Genomic DNA, 23545 nt, shown 5'->3' with positions numbered 1-23545 from the left:
AATTCCCACTGTAGGTAAAGCTCAAGGCCTATCCATGGTACAGAATGCTTAAGAGAGTGGGCTGAATTGCTGTGCAAGCAGTATTAGGGCTGTGCAAGCATCCCTACTCTGTGGCATGTTCCTTGGGCTCAGCACACTGGCATGAAAATGCCTTTGCCTTACAGGAAAATATTGGATTGCAAACTCATGTTTCACAAACTCCTGTTTTGTTTGCTTTCACTCAGGTAAGCTGGTTGCATTGCCTATTTTTAGGATTTTCTTGTGCCTTTCACTGAGAGAGTAATCTGCTTATAACTTTGCTGGTCTTTTAAGTTTATGACCTAAAATATTCCATATGTGGTATCCACCTTTGATATCTGCTTTTGGAAAATGTTGGACAAGACTGTTCAGGCATTTTTGAAAAAACAGGCTAGGGAAACATAGCTTATTTTTCCCTTGTTAAAGATCTCTGGTGACTGCCTCTTTGAATGCATCTCATGCCCTCTCGTTTGGCTTTGCAAACAGAAATCTGGCAGATATCCTTTGTGTCAAGCAACTGCCTTCTGTTATCCCCAAGGTAATCTTGAGCTGACCAACTGGTAACCTTCTGAAAATAAAAACAGTATGGTACTGCATATAGTACTCTGTAGAGGTATGCTTTAGAATCTGGTACCCAAATCCTTTGAATATTCAGTCCATCCTGGGCACAATCTGACCTAGAAAAATGTTGTGATCTGAAAACTTTGAGATCATAAAAATCCTCTTTTTGGCTCACTGGTCACGGGAATAAAGAGCAGAAAGTGGAAACCAAGCTAAGAGGCATTGCTTCAGTTATGACAGAAAGATGGAGGAGCAGAGGCACAGAAAGGGATTTCTGGTGAAAGCAGTGTATGAGTGAGAACTGAGGTCTATTGGGGAGGTAAAGTCTGGGTGGAGATGTGAAGTTAAGAGTTTGGGGCATTGTGCTAAGGACATAGTACACAGTGCAGCCAGCCTGGAGACCAAGAGGAGCATATATAGCAGTGAAATCCAGACAGAAACCAGTCTTCCTAGCTGTGTATGACAGCAGCATCTCTAGCACATCACTGAACCACATTCCTGCTCTGAATCACCTTTTTCTCTGATGTGATATCACCAAGGGACACTAACCAGCACTGCTGACAGGCTGCCCTTGCAAGGAGTAGGTGTCCTGCACAAGAGTTAATAAGTCATGTGGTTGAACCACTCTTAGATACCTGTGCAGAAAGGTCTGAATCCAAATGACCTTTCTTTTCAACCCTTAGAAGGAAAAAACAGCCTGTATTGATTTGTTTAGTTGCAATGCAGAGAGAAGTAGCTAAACTAATCACTGCTTAAACCTGAAGTGGATCTTCCCTCTTTACTGTATTTATTCTTGATTCCACCACTAGAATTTAACAACATACGTGGATTGTTCCTCTTTAGCAAGTGCTAGGTACTCCAGCCACTACAAACTCAACCTGTATTTCAGAAATTGCCAGTGTCATTCCCAGAAATAACCACAGTTAAACTCTGCAAAATACTTCACTTTCGGATATGATCTCACCTTAGGTATAGCAGCCAACAGTTCACTTAAAATCTATTTAATTGCAGGAAGATGGTTCCTATTCTTGCTCTGGGGTTCTACTTTGGGAAACATGATTGATACTTTAATATAATTCCTTCAGGGTTTTATTCAGACATTTGATTAAGACCTTCATATATCATTGAACAGGCTTTATTCTCACATCTCTCTAAAGCTCGAAATAACAGGGCAGACTAAGAGAGTCCTGTATTTCAGAAGGCTTGGTGATGCTTTCCCTCAGAAAAGAGAAAACATGGTAGTGGTAAGTTCTAGTTTAAGCATTTGGGAAGAGAAATCATTGGAATATAACAACAATAATAACAATAACAAAACCCAAATCAAACAGGAGGCAGCGGGGGGGATAGGGGATATGGAAAGAAAAAATATTTGTCTTGGATTAGACAGTAACCTGCTAACCATGCCACTAATGCATGTATCATTAATCTCTGTTTGCTGCAGACTGTGTAAATGGTGTTGACAAAAAGCACATGGAGTTTATAATGTTCACTGGAAGAATTAAAATGGATACCATTAATATATGAGACTGAAAATGTCAGTCATGTATTCGTAATTTGAATATAATTAACTTCTAAAATAAATCAGGTAACATGTGACTCACAAGATGATGCTGAAAATGTAAAGGGTTATTTTAGATTTAAAGTCACCTTGGACTTAAATACTGTAATTTTAATATACAACATAAAAAGAACTGGCTACTGGAATGCTTATCCAAATTTCTCTGGATTTATTGATCCTGAGTTTATAAACTGCACAGGCTACATGTAGAAGGCACAGCCCAAGCTTTAACCTATGTTTTAACTTGTGTTAAATTTTCAATAGATTGGCACTAAAAGAAACCATATAACGTGTGAATGTAAGAAGCCTGTAGTAGAGGAACTGAGAAAAGCATCCATATCTCCACAGAGCTCCATGTGTGCTGTGCCTTTCAAGAATGCAAACCAGCATTCCTCAAAAGAGGATGCTTAAAATATCTATTTTTTTTCCCGAGAAATGCTGCATGCAGTTTCCCTACTAGACTGAGAAACTAATTAGGATCTACAGTTTCCAAACAATCTCTTCCATTAAATATTTCTCTTCTTTCTCTATAGTCCAAGCTTGCAAACAAAGAGAATTTTCTGGCTTCTCACCAATAAAAAGCTAATTATAGACAGCTTGATAATGTCTGACAATAATCTGATCAGCTGACTCCTAGTTCCCAAACAACCTTAATGGGATGAAAAGGGAATATCACAATGGCAGTACAACTTTCCAGCCAGTGGCTCTCATTTACTCTTCTCTAGATACCAAAAAGCCCTAAACATACCCGTATGTTTCTGCTTGCAGGGAAATGGGTGGAAAATTAAAATCCAAACTGTATGACAGGTTGCCTCTCTCCATAGGGAGGGATTAATGCTAAATGAAGTGTGGATCCACAAATGTTTGTAGAGCCCAAAGTGAGCCACCTCTTCCAAACAGCCTTCCCCTTCTTCTCAGCCTGACTCAATTTGTGAACAGATACCAACTGTTCCTCCCCCTCCTGCCATCCTGGCAATGCTTTCCTGTCCAATACATAGCATGGTCTCTTTCAGTTGTCTGCTGCTCCTGAGTTCTTCATACCCCTTCAAGAAGAAAGATCCCAACTTCATCATTCCAATTAGCTCTTCTAGGAGAGAGACAGGCAGTAGCAGTGACTGAAGTATGCTGGTGCTTCCACCATGGTACACATTAAAAGGTATTTAGTAGTTCTCAAAGGAGCTGCTGAGTCTGTGTGTCAGGCTTTTTGTGGCTGGCAGCCTACCTTAGGACTAATATGAGCTGTCAGAACTGATCAGTTAACTTCAATCTGTGATAGGATGATCAATCTTGATGATAAAGGAAAAACAGTAGCTATCTTGGCTTTTACGCTAGTCAAATGACAAATTTTAGTACATTTTCTTAAGCAAGTTGAAGGAGCGTAGTCTAAATGAATAGACTTAATTCTGTTAACAAAATGAAAGGCAACGTTAAGTAGTTTGCACTGATGTGTCCTAGGCCCCATGGCATTTGGTATTGTCAATACAGACCTAAATGACAGACTGCAGACTGTCTTGTCAATTTGCAGATCACTTCTGGATGTGAGAAGCTAGTATCTGTTGGAAGGTAGGGGCAGAATTCCAAAGGATCCCCACAAATTGGTGGTGGTGTTCTAACAAAACAGGATGTAATTCGATAGCAGCAAGTTAAAGGTCCTACAGATATGCAGGAAAAGACCCAACTATGTCCCAACTATGTAAGTCAAGCAGAGGAACAGATAGTTGGAAAGCAATTCTGCTGAAAATCCACAGGAGGATCCTGACAATAACAAGTGGTCCAGAGAGGACAGAGCCTCACCAAGACAGTGAGGGAAGAGAGGCTAACCCTATTCATCCACATAAAAAGAAAAAAAGCAACTCAAATAACCAGGAAACTATCTGTTCTCATTGTACTCTAAAAAGAAAAAAAGCAACTCAAATAACCAGGAAACTATCTGTTCTCCTTGTACTCAGAAAGTAAGAAGAGGGCTTGCATTTCAGCTAGGAAAAGCTCTATAGCAGTGAAAAGAGTAAACCTTTGAAAGAGACTGCTTGGGAAAATTGTGAAGGTTCATAGCTTTGCAAATACTTAAGAACAGGTTAAGCAAATGTTACTTGAGATATGTCTTATCTGTACGCTTGTACCACCCATGGGTATGGACAGAAGATTCTTGACAGCTCGTCAGTCCCATTCTTGATTGTCCTGAACACTCAGAGCATGAACATCCTGGGCTGCCCTTGACAGCTGCCATTTAGTTCTAATTCCTATCTGAAGGTCCTGTTGGAGGATGTCAGAGCAACATCCTGGCCAGACACTGGGACAGGTAAGCATCTAAGAACAGCTGGCATGACTGCCAGCCTTTGCTATGTGATTATATGCCACAGTCTCATACTTGTGTAGGTTTGAAGAGCCTATTTAAAAGTGTTCATTAGTTCTGTATGATGATTCTTAAGCTACTTTAAGATAAGTCTGTGGTGCTTTTTGCTTCCTTTTTGTCATAAATTCAGTGATGTAATACTGCAGTTTTCCTTCAAACAGCCAAAGGCTTTGAGAAGCAAGGGATTTCAGCCAACTTTTCATCTGATCCCCATAGCTTCTGTTTTGTAAGAGTATTTTGGCCTGCCACTTCCTGTAGTTACTAGTCCTTCAAATCAACACCAGAGGCTTACTGAAAAATCTTGGCAGTGGTAATATTAAAGCAGTAGTTAAAATCTAGATTTTAAGCAAACAAGAACTATCTGAAGCCAAAATCTGCCTCTAGTTATGTACCAGCAAATCTTTATTTTACCAAAATAAAGAGCTTCACATGGAGATGATCTTCATGTTGCACTTTCATTTTTCTCAGCCAGGAGAGGTAGGAGCAAAGTCCTATCAAAGCACTGACAGAACAAGAGATTTAGTCAGGTTTTAACTACTATGACATTTTGATTCTATAAATTCTAAATTCTATAATTATATAAATTCAATAAATAAATTCTATTCTATAATAGCTCCCACTGCAGCACATTAGAAGAGATGGAAGTTCCTTCTGTTTGTTTTTGCTGAGGCTGTTATTGTTGATCTGCCAGTTTAAACACCCTGAAGGTTTCCTCCACCATGACTGTCTAGTAATCTTTATCTTTATCTTTGTCTTTATCTTTTAGAATCAGTGTTCATCTAATCCAGTCTAGTCCAGTCAACTAGACATGCTTGTCCTTCAGATCTGTTCCAGTTGCTATTTATTCCACAGCCTCTTTGGTGCTGTTTGCTTTTGCTCATGTTGTGTTGCTTTACTTTCTCAGTGTGGCACCTTCTCTACACTGTACACTTTCCTCCTCTGGCCTCCTGTTGCTACTGACACCCACTGAAGGAATCTTGTCTCTTGACTTGTTTTCAAAAAGGAAAAGTACACAGAATTTTACCAAAGATCAGCTACAGCAGACAACCATCTAGTAAATGTCTGGTGTTCAGCAGCAATCAACTCCAACAACTGCTATCAAATATTTATAATTCTTACTGTAATATATTAAACACTGAAATTAAGGTCTTAATGGAATTATGGTATTTTTTTCAAAACCCATATGAGACAAGAAGGGTCTTCTGTAAATAGGGAAGCACTTTGGAGGACATGAGGGATTTCAAGCTGCTTTCTCTGCTGAAGAGAAATGCATCCTTTTCTCATAGTAGGTCAAACAACTGACAGCACTACTGTGAAATGCAGCTGGAATAGCATGAAGGCTCTCCAATGAAGTCACAGACAGTTGTGCATGCCATGATGGCCTCAAGCCTGGCTTACTGCAGCATGCTCAGTTTGGGATGAAAGCTAACACTTTATGCTGTACCATGAACAAGGCATGACGACGTGGCTGGATAACATCTGTGTGCTGTGCCCTGTGCTGCCTCATGGTTCACCTCCCAGGACACATGAAAGAGCTGACCATAGAGTCTGCTGAGGAGTGGAGGGCAGGTAAAATTGATTGGGACTGAAATGATTTTGGATTTTCCTTGAACTCTCCCTAGCTGAAAAGATTCATCTGGCAAGATGGAGATGTCAAATGAGGAGGAATATTTCCTTCATTAAATTAATTACTCATTCATATGTTTTATCCAGATCCGGTGTAGCCTAAAGCTTTTCCATTTTAATGATGTTTTGAAACAGAGAGAAACCTTTATGCTTTGTGGGAGGCACGGAGAAAACAACTGACAGAATCAAAGAGGCAAATCAAAAGTTAACTGTTTTCTAACTGCAGAGAGGTGTAAAACAAAGTTCTCAACCTAATTTTCCTTAAAAATGCATTAAACAAACTTACTGAGAAGAGTGATTTGTCAGCAACAGCGAACTAACCCTGCCTGTACCAGGCTGTCACCTGCCTGAGCTTTGACAGGCCACGTAGAGGCAGTTAAAGCATCACCCTGTCATGCAGTGGAGCCTCTAGTGTCCCTGCTTCTTCCCTATCTTCCATTTATATCATATTAGTTTAGTATCATTGATACATCTCTCTTCCTATCAAATTGAGCTGGCCAACAGGTTTGAAAGTTACTGAGAGGGGACTGACAGGCAGACAGCAGAAAACATATGTACTTATGACTCATTTCCTTTGGAAATCAGGCTGAAAACAAATAAACTAAAGACCAGGGGGATGATTCAGAATATTATTTTCTTGAAAAAGTCAGGGTTTGAACTATGCAAAAGCATAAGCCAGTCCTCTAATAAGATGTTTGCTCTTTAATATAAGCTGTGCCAAAGTGCTTCAGGTGAAAATCTCAGATCACTCCCAAAGCCTTCATAAAGCACATCTATGTAATAATTGCCGGCTGTGGAAGAATGAGGCAGGAGTGCACCTCTGACTGGGGGTGACTTCCACTCCAGTAGCCGCTGTGTTCAGGCACCAGGAACACCAAAATCATTGTACTGAACCAATACAATTCTCTGTCTTGACTGTGCCTTTTGGATTAAGCTAAGGAAGCAGAAGAGACAATGTAACAATTATGTGGTGAATGGGTTCTGCTGAGGAGGACACTGGTCTGAAAAGAGATCACTAGTAGAATATCTCAGGAATAATTTCAGAATGGAGCTTGTTTAGCGCTTTATTAATAGCCTTATGCCAAAGTTAGTGTGACCTACTGACTGTCAAGTTCAAACATACGGTCAAAAGGGGTGAGAATGACAATGTCATATATAAAGAACTACATGACCTGACACACAGAAGTAAATTTATTTGCAATAGAATTTGGTGATACAAACTTTAAAACCATACTAAGAATTTTTTGCTAAAATTTTTGAGCTCATGAGTTGGAAAAAAATGAAAAGGATGTGAATACACCAGATGATCAAAGAATGACTGAGTCACTTATGTGACATGGCCATAGATGGGGAAATTAAAATCTTAGAGAAGTTTATTCAAAAATTCAAACCAGTTAGCAGTGGTTCTCAAGCATGAAAATGTAATATTTGCTTTTCAATTTTTATCCTATTTAATAGGGCAGTGAGTGTTCTGATTAGCTATATGTTTAAGCCTTCTTTTCTAACTGTATTAGGTTCTTTAACTCCATGATACCTTCTGGCACTTTACTCCCAAGTTAATCAGACCTGGAGCTTAAAAATTATTTTGTATTAATCTATTAATTTAATTTACTACCCCACCCCATGAACTGCCTCAGTTTGAGCTCCATCACAGTAGTTAGGGAATGTAAAAAGGAAAATTGATCCATTTGCTTTGTACTTCCAGTATAGGTGAGGATCTTACACTGTTCTGGTTTCCTTGCAACACGTATACTCTACTGTGTCTTAAGCAAGCAATCATTGCAAAGCATTTAAGAGGACAGTAATCTAGGATTTGAATTATGTTAGTATTAAAAATACATGGTGACTAAATGAGTTGAGGCTTAACTTTCCACCACATTGTTTGATAAAAGAATGATTGTTTCAGGTATGGTACAGAGATTCTGATTTGATCCTTTTTGAATCACTAGACAGCAAAAAAGGTGCCTTTGCAGAACAACAGCTAGGACTGACTTAGGATGGTTTTCCAGAGCACCCTAAGATACTCCTCTCATTCTTTCAGCTGATCTTGCAGTTCTGCTTCTTTATGATCAGCTAGGTGGTGTGATGTTCTCCCTGGGAAGCTCCTGTTTGCTTGGATTTATTCTCTGAAAGTGTGGACGAAATAAAATCTTTCTGCCCTCTTCCTCTCTGGAAGCAGGAGTGAGCAGAGGAATGTGAATTCTCACAGCTTCTTCCCTGCAGCTGGTTGAAAGATTCTTAGATTGTCCTTTATATCATAAAGATGCTTTTCATACCACAGTACATTTCTGGATTTCATGGTGACTGCAGGGATAACACAGCACACCAGGGGTAGATGTTTGTTAGTCACATTGGTCCAGGAATAGACAAAGGAAGCACTAAAGGTCTGACACAAATTTTCAAGTCCCACACATGTCCTCAGCTTTTAATTTACTTCCAGAAGTAAATTTCCTCTCCCATACACTAGGGAATCTGTGGGGTAAAGGATACCCCACTTCTTGTTTTCTATTCTCATCTTCTGCTTCAGGTAGAAGTAAACAGCTTTGCTGTCTAGAGTGGAGTCTTTCAAACTGGAAAAGGCTGAAGATAAGCAGCATCCAACCGAGCTGATCTGAAAGCAGTCTTTATATATTAGGCTAAACCTTACAAACACATCAGATGGGTAGCAAATTTTCACCATTGCCTGATTGGGTTCTACCAAGAGGGACCTGAATACACTTGCTTTACTGAATAAGGTGACTAATAGCAAGAATAAGGTCACTTGCACTCAAGGTAACTCATCTGAGTTTCATCAGATAGGAAATGAGCTTTCTGTCAGATGTCTCTAATGTGGCCAGGCCAGAACAATGCCAGGGGCGTGGAAACTGACAATTGTAATCAGGGCATCAAAGGAGCTTTGAAATCAAAATTTGAGGAACACTAGTTTGGTGGCTCTTTGCTTCCTGACCCAGCTGTTTCTTTCCAGCAGCTCCCAGGCAACTGGATCGACAGCCAGATTATCAGAGTTTTGCTGTCTGCCACTCTGATATGAAAGGAGTTGCTGTTGCCATCGATGTAGAACAATCTACATGACAGCCCCCTAAACTGGCAGCACGTAAATGCAGTGGGCAGTGTTCCCACTGAAGAAAGAAAGGGAATACTGAGCAGTGGCTATAAAAGTAGTTGCTTTAGTAGGGCAGAGATTTGATCTGTCAAACACAGATGTGCTGGAGAAGGGAAAATGCTGTAGCCTTGCAAGCAACAATCAGTGTTCTAGGTTCTGAAAAGCTTATGTAGCAATGTAGGGATGGTTGTTTTCTGCACCCAAGGACATGTACAGGGTTGCAGTTCCTGCCTTGTTGGTGGTACGTGTGAGTGAAAAGGACTGAGATATCACCATAATCAGGACCCTGAGACACAGGACTTGTCAGGCAATTATGTTTTCTGGAAAACATCCACAACTACTAAAGGTGCAAACAGCATGGGATTGCTTTTTTCCCCCACACTTCTGGTGGGAAACTATTGCAGAACTATTCAGTGATGGTGACTTACACTGCCTAAGGCTTTCAAGTTAAGTATGTGTTACTGTGATGGACAGAGTTGTGGTCATGGCCACACAGGACAAGCCTGTGTTAGAATTTGTGGCCCTGATTGGAGGAGTTGGTCATTTTATCAAGGTGAGTGACACAGCATGTAAAGATAGGGAATAGAGTCTCATGCTTGCACACATACAGTCTGTTGTAGAGAGGTCACACAAAAACTGGTGACCAGCACCAAGTGACTGGCTTCCTGTAAATGTCACATCACCCATCGAGGGGATGAGAGGACCTCACTGGCATAACAGAGATGGGGGGTGTCTGACAGGGAACAAAGCTTTGTGTGGGTGGTCAAAAAGTCTGACATAGCTGTGTTGCAACTGGGACAGCAAGCAAAGGAATTCAAAGGGTAGGGGCATGGACTGTGCAAGCAGTCCCGACTTCTGTGCTGAGACGTATGATGGGAGAACAAGGGACAAAGACAAGGAGAAGCAGATGGTGCTATCCAGCCTATGAGCCTCAAGGCAATGGCATTTCAAGAATTTTGGGAAGTGGGGAAAATGGAGCAGATTTTGAAGTTAAGATCAGTTATTGCCTATGCATAGTAATAGATGAATTCTGGCATGTCAAGCTATGACAATTAAAGACCACTGCTTCCAGCTGCCACTTTTGCCATAGGTTATCAGAGAAAAAACATGACTGTGCCTAAACCATTTCCATGAACTGTCTTAGTGCTGTTGCTGGCAGTGTCCTAAACTCCAAATGGCTATCCTGAGATGGATTTTTCTGCTCCAGCCTCACATTCAATGGTTATCATTTTCAGCTGCCTAGGCAAGTGTAGAAAAGCAATACTACCACCTCTCAGCTTCACTCAAGCAAGTGCCCCAGCTGTATTTATGTTCAGCAATTCCAGCAAAGCTTCCACAAACTGCACTGACTCTACAATTTTTGTTAGAGAGAACAGAATAGTAGCACTCCATGCCACCACAAGATTTTCCTGCATTCATCCATCAATGTCCCGAGCCTACTGTTTCCCATCCAAGATGCAGTGCAGAAATGAACAAAAGGAGAGAGATTCCTGAGCAGCCATTACTAACACCTTTCTAGTTAATGATAGTTAATTCTGACTTATTTTCAAAGCATTTTTAACCCTCAATATTAGTCACTGGTGTGGTCATTGGAGTAAGGTGAAACCAGAATTAATAGCAGTTGTCTCCCTTCTCTATCAATTTCTCATCCATGAAGCAAGAGAAAAAATAAATAGCCAGTAATTTTTCTCAAAAGTTTATTAAGTATTTTCTCCCTTTCTTCATTTTGTTTCTTCTATCCACAGTCCTTTGTATGTTACTTTCTGAGACACAACACAATGTCAAGAAGCTGGCAACATTTAGACCTCCCCTTTCATTTACACGGTTTAGTTTTGTTGTTCCTTTCTTCACAGCAGCTCCTTTACCATCCTAAAATCCTAATGTGTGAATTCCTGATCATCATATTCCATTCTTGGAATATCTGTTGCAATGCCAGAGGACAGTGACAAGGAACTTGGGATGTGCTGCTGAACTGATAAGCAGTTCTAAGAGAAAGGCTGGAGAAAGGGGCCTGGAGCTGGGTTAAACATTCCTGGGCCTGAGCCCAAGTGAACAGCAAGAATAGAAGGATGTTCCACCTGCTGAACCATTCAGAAATGGCCCAGCTCACAGAAAAGGTGGTAACTATGGAGCTCATGGGTATATTTGCCAATTGACTGGGACCCAGCTTTAACACCAGGTTTTACTGAACCAGCTGAACCATCTTCAGCACAGCACTGATGGAAACCTGTGGAGGTGTAAGAGGCTGTGACTCATTGCATAACTCTTCCTGAAGGAAACTCTTGGACAACATTTCAGAAGAGGATGGAGTAAAGCTGGAAAGATGTGCTACTACAGAACTCAGAAAACAGCAGCTTTCTCATGGTGGAAAACAAGCAGTAATCTTAGGTAAACAAATTACCACTCTGTTCTTGGAGAGCTTTGTGATTTTCAGTATCTCCTGTTTCATCTCCCATAGCAAGCCATAGCTAAACTTTGAGGGCTCTCAGGTCATCAAGACTGCAGCTCCTCTGGACAGTCTGGCTAGGGGACACACACCTTCTCAGTTCTCTGTTTCAGGCAAATGCTGACAGGGTCAGCTGGGATAGGCTTCTCCTCATGCAAAGGGAATTAAACTTGTGGTAGAAGTGACTGCAAAAAGCCTGCAACCCACAGAGCCTTAAGTTTTGAAAAGGCTTGGGATGAATAGTGACATATATGGAGAAAAACACATCTTCTGCCTTAGCAAGAGACGGTCTCAGACACGTATCACTTAAACCAAGGTTGGTGGCAGCTTGCTATCCTTTCTCTTCCCTCCCTCATGCCCCCCTGGCATCTGGATGTATTTCCAGACCGCCCTTTCAATGCACAATAAACTCTGTGAACAGGGGAGATCTTCATTATCCTAAATAAAAAGGAATAGGTGAATACTGAGTATTTCTAAAGAGCAATTCATGACAATAGCTTTAAATTCTACATCTTACTTAAATACATGTCAGAATTTGGGTCTATCACTAAAAAACCACACACAGTCATTGGTGCTTATTCTCTGCTGCAGTTGCCCCTCCCTCCTCCCGGAGCAGTAATTGCATCAGTCCTGTAAAACAAGGAGTTTCCAAGCATTTCAGGCTGGTCAGATGCATCTAAAACAAGAGTGTCAGGAAACACCCCGTGCCAAGAAGTGAAAATGCAGACCACATCCTGCTGCTCTGTTCGCTGCTGCCCCTCTTTCCCACTGTATGACATGCTTGTAGAGGGTGTTTTTGTTGATGCAGTACATTTAAAAAAACCATCACATCAAGCAACAATCCAAGACTGCTTTAACACCCACAGCACCATGTGTCCTGGTAGAGTCTGTACTTGCTAACGGCTATATACTTGGATGGGCTTTTAGCAGAAACTCCTTTTGACGTCTCCTAGTGGGTGGTCAGTGGAAAGTTTTACCAGCTTTTCTCGAGCTTAGTTACATTTTTACTTGGATTACATATCATAAGTATTTGTATTTGGATTTCTCACTGGAACTACTCACAGAAGACCACACAACTGACGGTAATTGGAAGTAGTACCTACACCACAGCTTGAGGATGCTAGAAGGTTCCAATGCTGCTGGACGTGTCATGTTCTGTGGGACTGTCATTGTGACCTTCACATAGCCATTGGAATGGTACCAGTGCAAATTTCTGCCAGTGTAAGAAGCCAAACATCATTTTCCAGACTGAGATGTATCTAGGAGAGCTAAGTTTTTAATACTCTCTCCAGGCATTGGTGCTCTTCTGCCAAGACTCCTATAGTAAACTACAAGTACCTGAATGGGAATATAAACACTCTACATCTATTTTACATTCATGTAATTAACAGCTTTACAGTACTCCCAGGAGGTCAAAAATGCAGACGGATACAATGAAGTTTACGTAAGATTTGGTGAAGATAATACAGCTGGTTAGCACAGAGAGGGAGGATTAGCAATCAGATCCCCCAGTGCCACTCATCATCCCCAGATCTCTCTCTGGTTCTGTTTCTCCTGTCAGAATTAGCTCTAAAATTTCTCCATGCTTAGGAAAATCAGCAGAGGTTTGCTTATCACACTGCAACATTCCCTCACCAGAAAAGCTTAGAACTATGCTTACCCTTAGCATTTTGCTGCTTTGGAATGACTAGGACTTGTTTCTCTCTGCAGAGCAGACATAGTGCTTTTAATCCTGTAAACTTTTAGGCAGTAATGGTGGCATAAAATAATCATTGCATTTAATGGTTGCATTTGTAGTTGATAAATGACCCCCATCTGCATGCAGTACGTAAAGCATTTGAGCTTCTTCTAAATATGCTGTATGAGCGGAAAGGAGATCAAGACCTGAGGTGTGTTTGGCCCGTTCACTTTTCCACAAGCATTCTTTGTACATCTATCTGTTTTTTAAAAGAACATAAACCACTAACTTGTAGAAAACTCAATCAGCTGAATCATCAGGATGAGATTGTGGTCCTTGTTCTTTATGTTTCAGCAGGCTGAGAGAGGCAAAAAGAGGTCAAATGACTTCCTCAAGGTCAGAGACGGCCAGTGAGTCATAAAGAAAGGACTGTTTGCATTACAACCCTGCATTCATTCCGCAAGGCTCTCCGCTGCTGGTAGGCTTTTGTCTTTGCCTACCCTAGCACTTTCTGGGAGCCTTGGCCATGCTGCTGCCCTTGCCTCTGGTGACATTCATCAGAATGACTTGTGGTAAAATGATGGGGTATTGGCAGGCCCCTGCAAGAATGCAGCAGCACAGTTGTGAAGGGCAGTCCCTTTACAGCAAAACTCTTGGAGCTTAAAATGAAGCCCAGCTAGCAGCTTAGTGAAAGAAACATGAGCAAATCTGCCAATGGCAAGTTCTGAAAATCCTTGGCTGATTTAAAATAGCAATTTTTTAAAAATCACAAGAACTTAAGATCCAGAAGATCTGGGATCCTTTGAAATGGGCTAAATAATTTAGGCTGTGGGTGTGCCACGCAGCTCTACAACGGCAGACCTTGGAAAACACACTAAATATTGGGGGGCTTTTAATAAATATGTGAGCTGGCCACCCCATCTTACAGTAGAATTGCCTGTTGAAGGTGCTCTACAAAACAAGTGGACCTAAACAAGAATCTGTATGCACATCTCTGCCTAAATTTACCTTCAGCAGGCAATGACAGGCACTGAAAACCGTTTAGTATTTGCCCACACGTGCCTACTCATGCAATTGGTCAGATTTAAAAAAAAACAAACTAACAACCCCTGCCTTTACCCATGAGATCACACAAAATCCCCTCTGGGTTTATTTCTCACCTATGTGTATATTACCTATAGTTGATGCTCTCCTCTAACTCTCATGCTGCATCTAAACAAGTCAATGTGTGTGTGCATCTGTAGCTGTGATGCAAAGCATCTCTGACAGGTGGATGTGTGGTGCCCACATGAAAAACGACAGTGCAAAAGCAAGGTGGGCTTCTCAAATGCCAGGCTTAGAGAGTCAGCGGAGGTGCTAAAAGAACTTGATAATAAGGACACTCAGATGACAGCTGGTAATGCTACTGGCTATACTTCAGAGCTAAGTGAAAAGCTGCCTTCTCCAGAGTTAACATGTACTGCTGTTATGCCTTCTGCACTATGCACATTTATTTATTTTAGAAACAGCTCTAGGCAGCCAACAGTGCTCAGAAGCAAAACTCCCTGCATCTCCTCTGCTCCCCATGTCAAGTAACACTGATTTCAGCTGTAACAGTACGTGCTGGTGCCTCTGCTAGAGCCCACAGTGTAAAGAAACTGATGTCTTCTGCTGCATCACACTTAGAAAATTAAGTCTCACTGCTGCACGTCTTGAAGCTGCTATGAGAAACATATAATTACTGTTACATTTCTGGGGAAACTCCCTTTCCTCTCTTTTTTTCTCTTTCAACATGAATTCACTGACCCTCCTGCTAGAACGGGAGATCTGTGACTGGGCTAGGAATAAAAACAGTGCAATTCCAGCTTAACTGCACGCTCCCCTCTCCAGCATGCAGGGAATTTCTTTAAAATTGCTTGCAGATCGCTCAGCAGACAAACACAAAGCTATGCATTTCTGAGACAAATGCTGTTCTCTGCTCTGTGCATGCCATCTACTGAAAACATGTGACAACCGCCTGTGCAAAATGACAGCTTGACCTGCTGTGAGGTTATCCCAGGAAAAGTACTGCTTGTAAGTCCAGGGTTAATTATACTCACCTCCTCCTGTGTTCATACTGGTTAAATTTAGGGAAAAATCTGTTCATATCTAGGATAAAGATGGAGAATGTTTCTCACACCAATTGCTACTGCTGACAAGATCAAATACAACCAACAGCGACAAAAATTCCCTGCACAAACATGAAACTGTAAAAAAGTGAGCTGGACAATGATAATGACATAGGACAACTCCATCAGCAGGAGTCAAGACATTTCTAGCAAGTGGAACTTGTGTACTGGCAGAAAGTGCCTCAGAAGCAAATTCCATTTCTCTCTCCCACTTCATTTACTGTCTACCTACCACGTCTCATTTGTATCTAACAGAGATAGTGCCTGTGAGCCCTTTTTCAAGCCCAGGAACTCACCAAGCTATATTGTTCAGAGTATTACGGGCTCTTTGTGTAACCCTGCCAATCTAAGTGATCCTTGCCAAATACAATCAATGGATTTTAATAAACCTGTGAACAGAAATTTGTAGAGAGACAAAATTACATCTGTGCAATTATGGTATCACTCTCAAATCTCACTTGCCTCTCCACCTACGAGATTTCAATAGGCTTTCAAAAGAAGAGTATTTGGAAACATGATGAAAAGGAGCTAAATCGTGCTCCCCATGACATCCCAAAGGCATGTTGAATGTAAGAGATTGGCATGCATTATGATAAGAGGATGGTGGCTTCAAACCATTCACTTTTCACTTCATACTGCATCTTTTCCAGTACTAGAGAACAGGAAACAAAGCTAACCAACTGTGTCTAGAATGCCAAAAGCTAATGTCCTGATTTGTGCCATTTTTTAACCCCAAGGATATAAAGGGTGATGAGTGACCCTTCAATCTTCTGGAAAACAGCAGAGCTTTTTAATGCTGTTATTTTGTGTATCTTGTCCAAGTTATGACTGCTCTCTTCCTTGTACGTACCTAGGCACAAGTTATTGTTGTAGAGATGCTTTCAGCTTTGAAAATTAAAAAACCATGTGCTGCTGGGGACCAAAAATAACATCTGATCCTGCACTTGTTTGGATAAAGCTTCTTGAAGTCAACAGGATTTCTGTTTCTGTAAGGACTTCAGAATCAGACTACAAAGTAGTTAAACCCCTCACCACTCCTCTCCATCTTCCTGCAGCACTTCTAAACAGATGGCAAGGAGCAAAGGGAGGCACGATCAAATGTCTACTGACCACAGTGATGACTGGAAGCTAGCGAAAAGCCAGGACTGTATTGGCTTTCAACTTTCAGTGCTAAGAAGCCAAAAAATTGTTTTTATATCTGGTAGAACTATTTGGAGGTACTGCAGTTGCACCCAAACCCTTTCTCTTCCTTACATCAAATGTGGTAGTAGTCCGTCTCTCTGTAATACCATTAATTACAGGCTCCAGAGCCGGAGCTGTGGCGAAGGGACTGAAGGACATCGCGGGCTGAGGGTACAGCGCAGCAGGCAATCTTGGCCATTTCACGATCCACGATTTCTGTCAGCCGGAGCGCCCCACGCACGCACTGCCGCCCTGCCACCTGTCTCCCGGGGGAGGAGGGCACGGATTCATCGGGGGCGGATGGAGCCGCCCGGGAAAAGGGCTGGGGGTCGCGGCAGAGCCCGAGCGCCAGGAGCGGCGGTGCGCCCCCTCCCCAGCGCTGCCCGGAGCAACACGGCTGTGCCCAGCGGGAGCGCGAACGCGAAAATGGAAGCCAGCGGAAGGGAAGGAGATGCGGCGAGCGGAGCGCTGCTCTGCGGAGGGGGAGGGAGGTGTGCGCGGCGCAGGTGGGGACCCGCCGCCCCCCGCCCGCGGCCCCGCTGACCTGCCAGGCTGTTGTAGCAATCGACCTCGATGGCCTCCACCGCCTGCCGCTGCTCCTCGCTCAGCCCCGCCGCGGCGGCGGCGGCGGGAGGGCGCTGCCCGGCCGGCTCCTGGCTCAGCAGCAGCAGCAGCGCCTTCAGCTCCAGCAGGGCGCGGTGGTACTTGCCGATGGCCTCCCGGAATTTCTTGTCCTTGTAGCACTGCGCCCCTTCGCTCTTGAAATCCAGCGCCCGTCCGATGAGCTCGCCCGGCTCGGCGCTGCCCGCCGCCCGCCGCGGGCACCGCCGCCTCCCGCTCCGCTGAGACCCCCGCCCAGCGCGGGGCGGCGGGGGCGAGTCCCGGCAGTGGGGCACTTCCGGCTCCGCTCACCGCTCACCGCTCACCGCGCCGGCCCGGCAAGGGGCGAGCATACGCCGGGACACTGAGCTCCCCGGACTGGCTGACCCCACAGCCCCCCGCCCGCCGTCCTGCTCTCCCTGCGCCTGAGCTCACTCCAGCCGCCACAGTCGCGTCCCTTCTGCTCCCCTGTGCCTTGCCCTCCCGTACCTGAGGGTATCGCCTCCCTGTCGGCAGGCTGGGATTCCACCTCCTCCATTCCCCTCCTCATTCCAGTTTACCGGTTCCATCTCTCCTCTCCCAGATCCCACCAGTGGCCATCCACCATCAACACCTGTTCATGGTCCCTCGAAGAGTCTCGGTGTGTACACTCTGTATCACTGGGCAAAGAAGTGCCCAATCATGAAATCTCCTGTGTGCTCTGCATCAGGGCAGCAGAAGCCAAGGGCCAGTAATTGCCCTGGCATCAGTAACTCAGGGACTTTGATTTTCCTGAAACAGATTTTCCTATGTGCTGCTGAAAAATGGGTCAATGCTCACTGATGCCTACAACATGTCCTGGTCTGGGCGTATCAGTGGTGAGTGACTCTCCTGCTGCAGACCAACGGCAGAAAAACTGTATGGAGCATGAGGCATTGTTTTGTTAGGCCCAACACCATGTCTGCATTGATGCACATTGGATGTATTTGCATGCATTGTTGTGCCAAGATATTTTGTAGGTCTTACCACATGCTTAAAAACTAGAGGATGGATGAAAAAAACCACAGTGATTTTTTTTTCTCAATAATATATGGGCATGCATCTTTTCATTACCCATGCAACTCTTACATGGTAAGGCTGCAGCTGTGGTGCAATGTGTTCAAGCTTCTCTCTGCAACCATGAGAACATTTTAAAATGGAGACTTGAGTTTCTCTTTGGAGTATGTACAGCCTACCGTGGTGGCATGTGGTGTTGCAGTGCTGGGCAAACTGGGATAGCTGTGTGGCATAGCTCCATGTAAAGGTATTAATGCAGGTCTGCATTAATAATTCTTGTTAGCAGGGCCAATGAGTTGTGTTTTATGCATTGGTAATGTTAGTCCCTGCTGCTAAGTTTCTGGACCTTGTTGAGGTTATGGTCACAGTGTGGGACAGACACTCACTTGAATTCAAAAGTCAGAGCCACAAGGAGAAGCAAATAGTATCATGCTGATTGTGATAGAAGTACAATTTTGAAAATGCTTTCACAAGAGAAATTATACCTAAGGTATTCAACAGTGATTACATGATTTCAAGTGCTTTCATTTTCAGGTGCCCTACTAGCTACATCTTCAAGAAATCTTACTTTATGAAAATGGATGCTCAGCATTTTCAGGAACCTCAAGCCAAGAGTGAGATAAATTACTTACAAATCTTGCTCCAAGTACATGTGATCTAAAATCAGGAAATCCTGGGGGGCGGGTGTGGCGGTGGTGGATATTAGTCACAGTAGCTAGAGTGGAATTGATGTGTGGAACCTAAATATTAAGGAAGGAAAATTCCTGTTGGGATATTGTTTTAATCTGCTAGTCATATTACACAAAGTACGTTTAAGTAATTTCAGAGGTTTCATTGTACCATTATTGATTGCTGCTTGGGAGAATTCACAGGGACAACATATATCTCTTGTGCTGGAACGCTGACTTTGCCAGAGGAAAGGAGATTGCCACAAAGGATTAATTGCTGAGATCTGAGCAGCTGCAGAAGCTATTGAAGAAGGAGCTGTTTTCTTGGAGGGTGATGTAGCAAAGTGACATTGGGAGTAGTTGCTTCCCTTTTTCAGCATTTGCCTGAGCCCATGGAGTTACATGGCATAGGGGGCACTGAGACATACGTGACTTTTTCTCCTCTCCCACCCCCTCTACTTAAGGGATCTTTGCGATTTCTTCCTTTGGTTACTGATCAACAGTGGTAGACTGAAACAAGCTATGAAAAGTATAAAAGAGTTTGGTAGTGGCCACTGGCATTATGGTGGCCACTGGTCAGAAGTGGTCACAAAATAATGATATTGCATTATGAACTATACTGAACATACCAAACTGTGGCTTAGTCCCAAATGTTGCTTAAGCACCCAAATGAGTTTTCCACCTTGTAGTTCTTCCAGAAGTGTCCAAAATCTCTTCCTGACATTGCTTAGTGCCTATGAGGATGAATGCCCCAACCTTGTAAATCCCAAAACATACCACAACAGGAATGTCTGAATGATTGCTGTTATTGGCCAACTTAGACCGTTTGTTGATAGCAAAGAGTATCCCTCAGCTGAGAGCTGGATCTCTCAGCCAGAGAATTCAAACCTGCCACAAGATGTGCAGGATGACTGGCAAGGTCAGTTTAGTCCACCAGATCTTTCTTCCTGGAGAGAAGTAGTGTTGGCTGTACTAAAATATTTAGGAAACATCACACCAGACATAGGATCACCACACTGACCACAGCATAAGAGACTGCTTTTGTTTGTTTGTTTGCTTTTCAGGAGGAATATGCTTGGAGGAAAACATGAGAAGCTGTAACCTTTCCAAGTCAGACAAGATTTGTGCTTGGGAGGTACCTCACATTTCATTTAACATATGGCGTGATATTCAGGTCTAGATTTCAGCTGTCTCAGGCCTACTAGACTCCTCATACAGGCTTGCCAGTGGTCAATACCTTTAGTGATACTCAGCTTGAAAACATGACAGGAACCTGAAAGCATCAGGAAGAGTAAGTTTATATATTATATTGATGCACTGAACTGTGAAATAAAGCATACATACATTCAGATAAAATTAAGCCAGTTTGCAGTCATTGCCTGTGTGCCATGAGATGAGGTCATGGTATTGGTCAGTATTAGCTATTGTGTCTGTCTTTAGCCCGATGGTGAGGGATTTTCTGACCATAGAAGCAGAACATGCTTATCTCTCCCATTCTGTAATAGATGAGGTGTACCTGTCTATCTGGATGCCCCCAGGTGCTGTGAGTATCCAAAACTGCCTGAGTGTGCCTGTCTCTCCTCCTCCGCACTGAGCTTTCCTTAGCATGTTCCAAAAGCATACACTTACATTGCTTAATTATTATTAATAGTAGTATTATGCAGAGGTCACATGCTTCATAGGATATTTTAGGATCTGTGACTCACTAAACCATAATTTCCTGTTCACAAATTACCTGAAGAAAAAAGTCTTTTTGGAGTCCTATTCTTGGCTGGAAGATGTGTGGGAAATGGAAAATATTGTGAAAAATACTGGATCTTACATATCTGTGAGCTGTCCCAGCCTTCCTCCAGGTACAATTGTTTCTGCCTGCACATAAGACAATTAATTTACAGGCATATGGAACAGATTATCTGCATTTCAGGATATTGCTGTAAGGAAATTGGAAAGGCTCCTGAGACAGTTGAGGAAGCTGGGCATTTGGGCTCTAGTGAGACATTGAAGGTCTGGAGAATCTTTCCTATGAAGACAGACTGAAGGAGTTGGGGTTGTTCAGCCTGAAGAAAAGAAGGCTTGGAGGGGGGGACCTTATTGTAGCCTTTCAGTACCTAAAGGAGGCTAGAAAAGAGCTGGAGAGGGACTTTTAACAAGGGCAGGTAGTGTTATGATATGGAGGGATGGCTTCAAACTGAAAGAGATAGATTTATTGGACATAAAGAAGACATTTGTCTTTGGTGAGAAGGGGTGAGGCACAAGAACAGGTTGCCCAGAGAACCTTCTAGAGAACACATTCCTAGGAGTGTTCAAGGCCAAGCTGGATGGGGCTTTGAGCAATTCTGGCTAGTGGAAGTTGCCCGTGCCCATGGCAGATAGGTTGGAACATGGTGATCTTTAAGGTTGCTTCCAACCCAAACCATTCTATGATTCTTCTAGATGGATATGAATCCACTGTAGCATTTATGCTGTTAGGTGAGCTTTTTATAAATTGGAACTCTAAAGGCTGCTATGAGGAAGCAAGTTTATATATATTGAAAACCAGGTATCAATTTGGAAAGCAGTATAGCATATAAGGCTTCAGTCCAGTTCTTGTGCATTCATTCATGTTGATGGGACTGCTGACTATGTGAGAGTTGTTTCATCAAATCCTTCCTTCCTGCCAAAGCACAAGCCTCACCTATTTCCTATTGTGATGAAAATGGTGTCAATTCCCTGTGAACAGAAGAGATCCCTCATTGCCTTAATTCAACTGCAGAATTCCCAAACAGCAGCAAGCCTCCAGCATACACAGCTGCTGCTGCTGCTGCTACAGTCTGTCACCAGCTTAGTCAATCATCCATTATTTATTTCTAAACTGTATGTAAAGCTCTGCAGCATAGCCTTTTATGTCCATATACAGGGAAAAGAAGAGAAAGAACTTCTGAAAGGCTAGGAGAACAAAAATAGAGAAGCCTCTGAAATCCTTTGTTGGGGAAATTGTTTTATGTAGTTATACCCAAGGACGAGAGGAAAGGGAAATAAAATGACATTTAACAGAAGGTAACACCTTGGTACAAATTTCTTTGATCTCTCTGTATCGTTTGTTGCAGTCAAAAATTCCTTTTTAAAGATAAGATCCTTTGTTTACAAGTGTCCATCAAATGCAATGCACTTGGAGAGCATTGTGCATGTCTTCTTCCACAGTCTGTGTTCTGTGTTGGGTCAGTTCATCCTGCAGGCTCTTTGATGCCTGCTGACCACCTGGTTGAGAATGGCTAATCAGGACTACAATGAATCTCCCAGGAATAGTATACAATCAAGGAAGAATAGCCCACAGAAATGTTTGCAGGCAAATAAGAGAGTCTCCATGACAAGCCGTTGCACGTGTGCGTATATAAGCAGCATCTTTGTCACAAAAAATGCTTGCTGACAATACTAAGAGGTGGATGGTTATACAGAGCAGCTGTTCAGAATTAAAACAACTGTTCCAAATTCTGGTTTTAGCATTCTGGATTCTTTCCTTCTTTTTCATAAATGCGGTAACAAATTGCTTACTAAGAGGTTTACCCATGAACCCAGGACAGGTCAAATCACAACAATTTAACATCATTCCCAGTGTTTCTTTTTGCACTTTAATTAAAAGTGCCATAAGTAAAAAAAATTATTTAATTAAATTTAATTAAAAGTGCAAAAGTGCAAAAAGTCTCTGATTTGCAGAACAGTCATAATGGAAGGAAATGCTGCAAAAAAATAAAAGTTTGAAAAACACTTTTAACCTCTTAAAATCGGCTGTTGACATGAGGCTACAGCTATAATCTCTCAAGTAAACTCCAGTGTCCTGGGTAGCTCTTGCACTTTACTCAGTCTGGACTAAAGAGCAGAAAGGTTGATTCCTCTGCTGTGTGTGAAAAGAGTAGATTGGGAAAAAATCACATCCAGATCTTGCTTATCAGATGGATATTAAGAGCCACAAAACAGGCACTCCTATATCTTTCAGCCCTCATTCTTCCTCTATCTTATCTTCTAGCATCCAAAGATGTCCTGATTCTGGAGGCACATCTACAATGAGCAAAGGGGTGTAGTGTGAGGTTTTTTACTTAGCAGTGACCTAGATCTGACTTGAGAACAATGCTTTTTGAGACCCTAAGGAAGCAGACCTTCGCTCCACTGTCAGTTGGTACTGCCCCAGGAAGACCTACAGAGCTGCCTAATGCTGCACCACAGCATTACGGGCTCAAGTTACTGCACATCAGCTCTTCCACCAGGCTGGCAGCGTGCCTGTTCCAATCCTCCATGGAGGTGAAGGCACTCGTTCCCGTAATGCTGAAAGACTGCATATTGAGCAGCATTAGTGGGGAATAAGAGACTTCACAGAAGCAGTTACTGCAGATCTGTTCATCGCTGGCATCCTCCTACTGCCCAGGTAAATGGGCACATAGTTCAACGTTAGTAAAGATCACTTAACTCCAAGAGTGACCAGGTGACACCAGGTGCTCAGATCTGTATGGGAGTACAAAGTGAGTCACTTGGGTTCCAGTCTAATGAGACAATATGTGAGTGTAACTGGAAACTGAATTACTGAAAAACACAAAAA

General features: G+C 42.7%; 1 protein-coding gene across 1 annotated transcript in view; it reads right to left on the bottom strand.

Annotated features, from left to right (window-relative positions):
• The window catches only part of TTC9 (tetratricopeptide repeat domain 9), a 28899-nt gene extending 11089 nt beyond the window's left edge, over nt 1-17810 (bottom strand). Inside the window, exons 1-2 of the mRNA XM_039704921.1 lie at nt 17762-17810; nt 17217-17567 (exon numbers count right to left, since the gene is read on the bottom strand). Of these exons, the coding sequence (XP_039560855.1) occupies nt 17217-17567; nt 17762-17810 (400 nt within the window). The remainder of the gene's footprint in view (nt 1-17216; nt 17568-17761) is intronic.
• Nucleotides 17811-23545: the final 5735 nt, after the last annotated feature.

The sequence above is a fragment of the Passer montanus genome, unplaced genomic scaffold (assembly GCF_014805655.1).
Source record: "Passer montanus isolate IOZ18808 unplaced genomic scaffold, ASM1480565v1 scaffold18, whole genome shotgun sequence".
Lineage (NCBI taxonomy): Eukaryota > Metazoa > Chordata > Aves > Passeriformes > Passeridae > Passer > Passer montanus.
The sequence above is the reverse complement of the archived record's forward strand: the minus strand, read 5'-3'. Positions and strand labels throughout refer to the sequence as shown.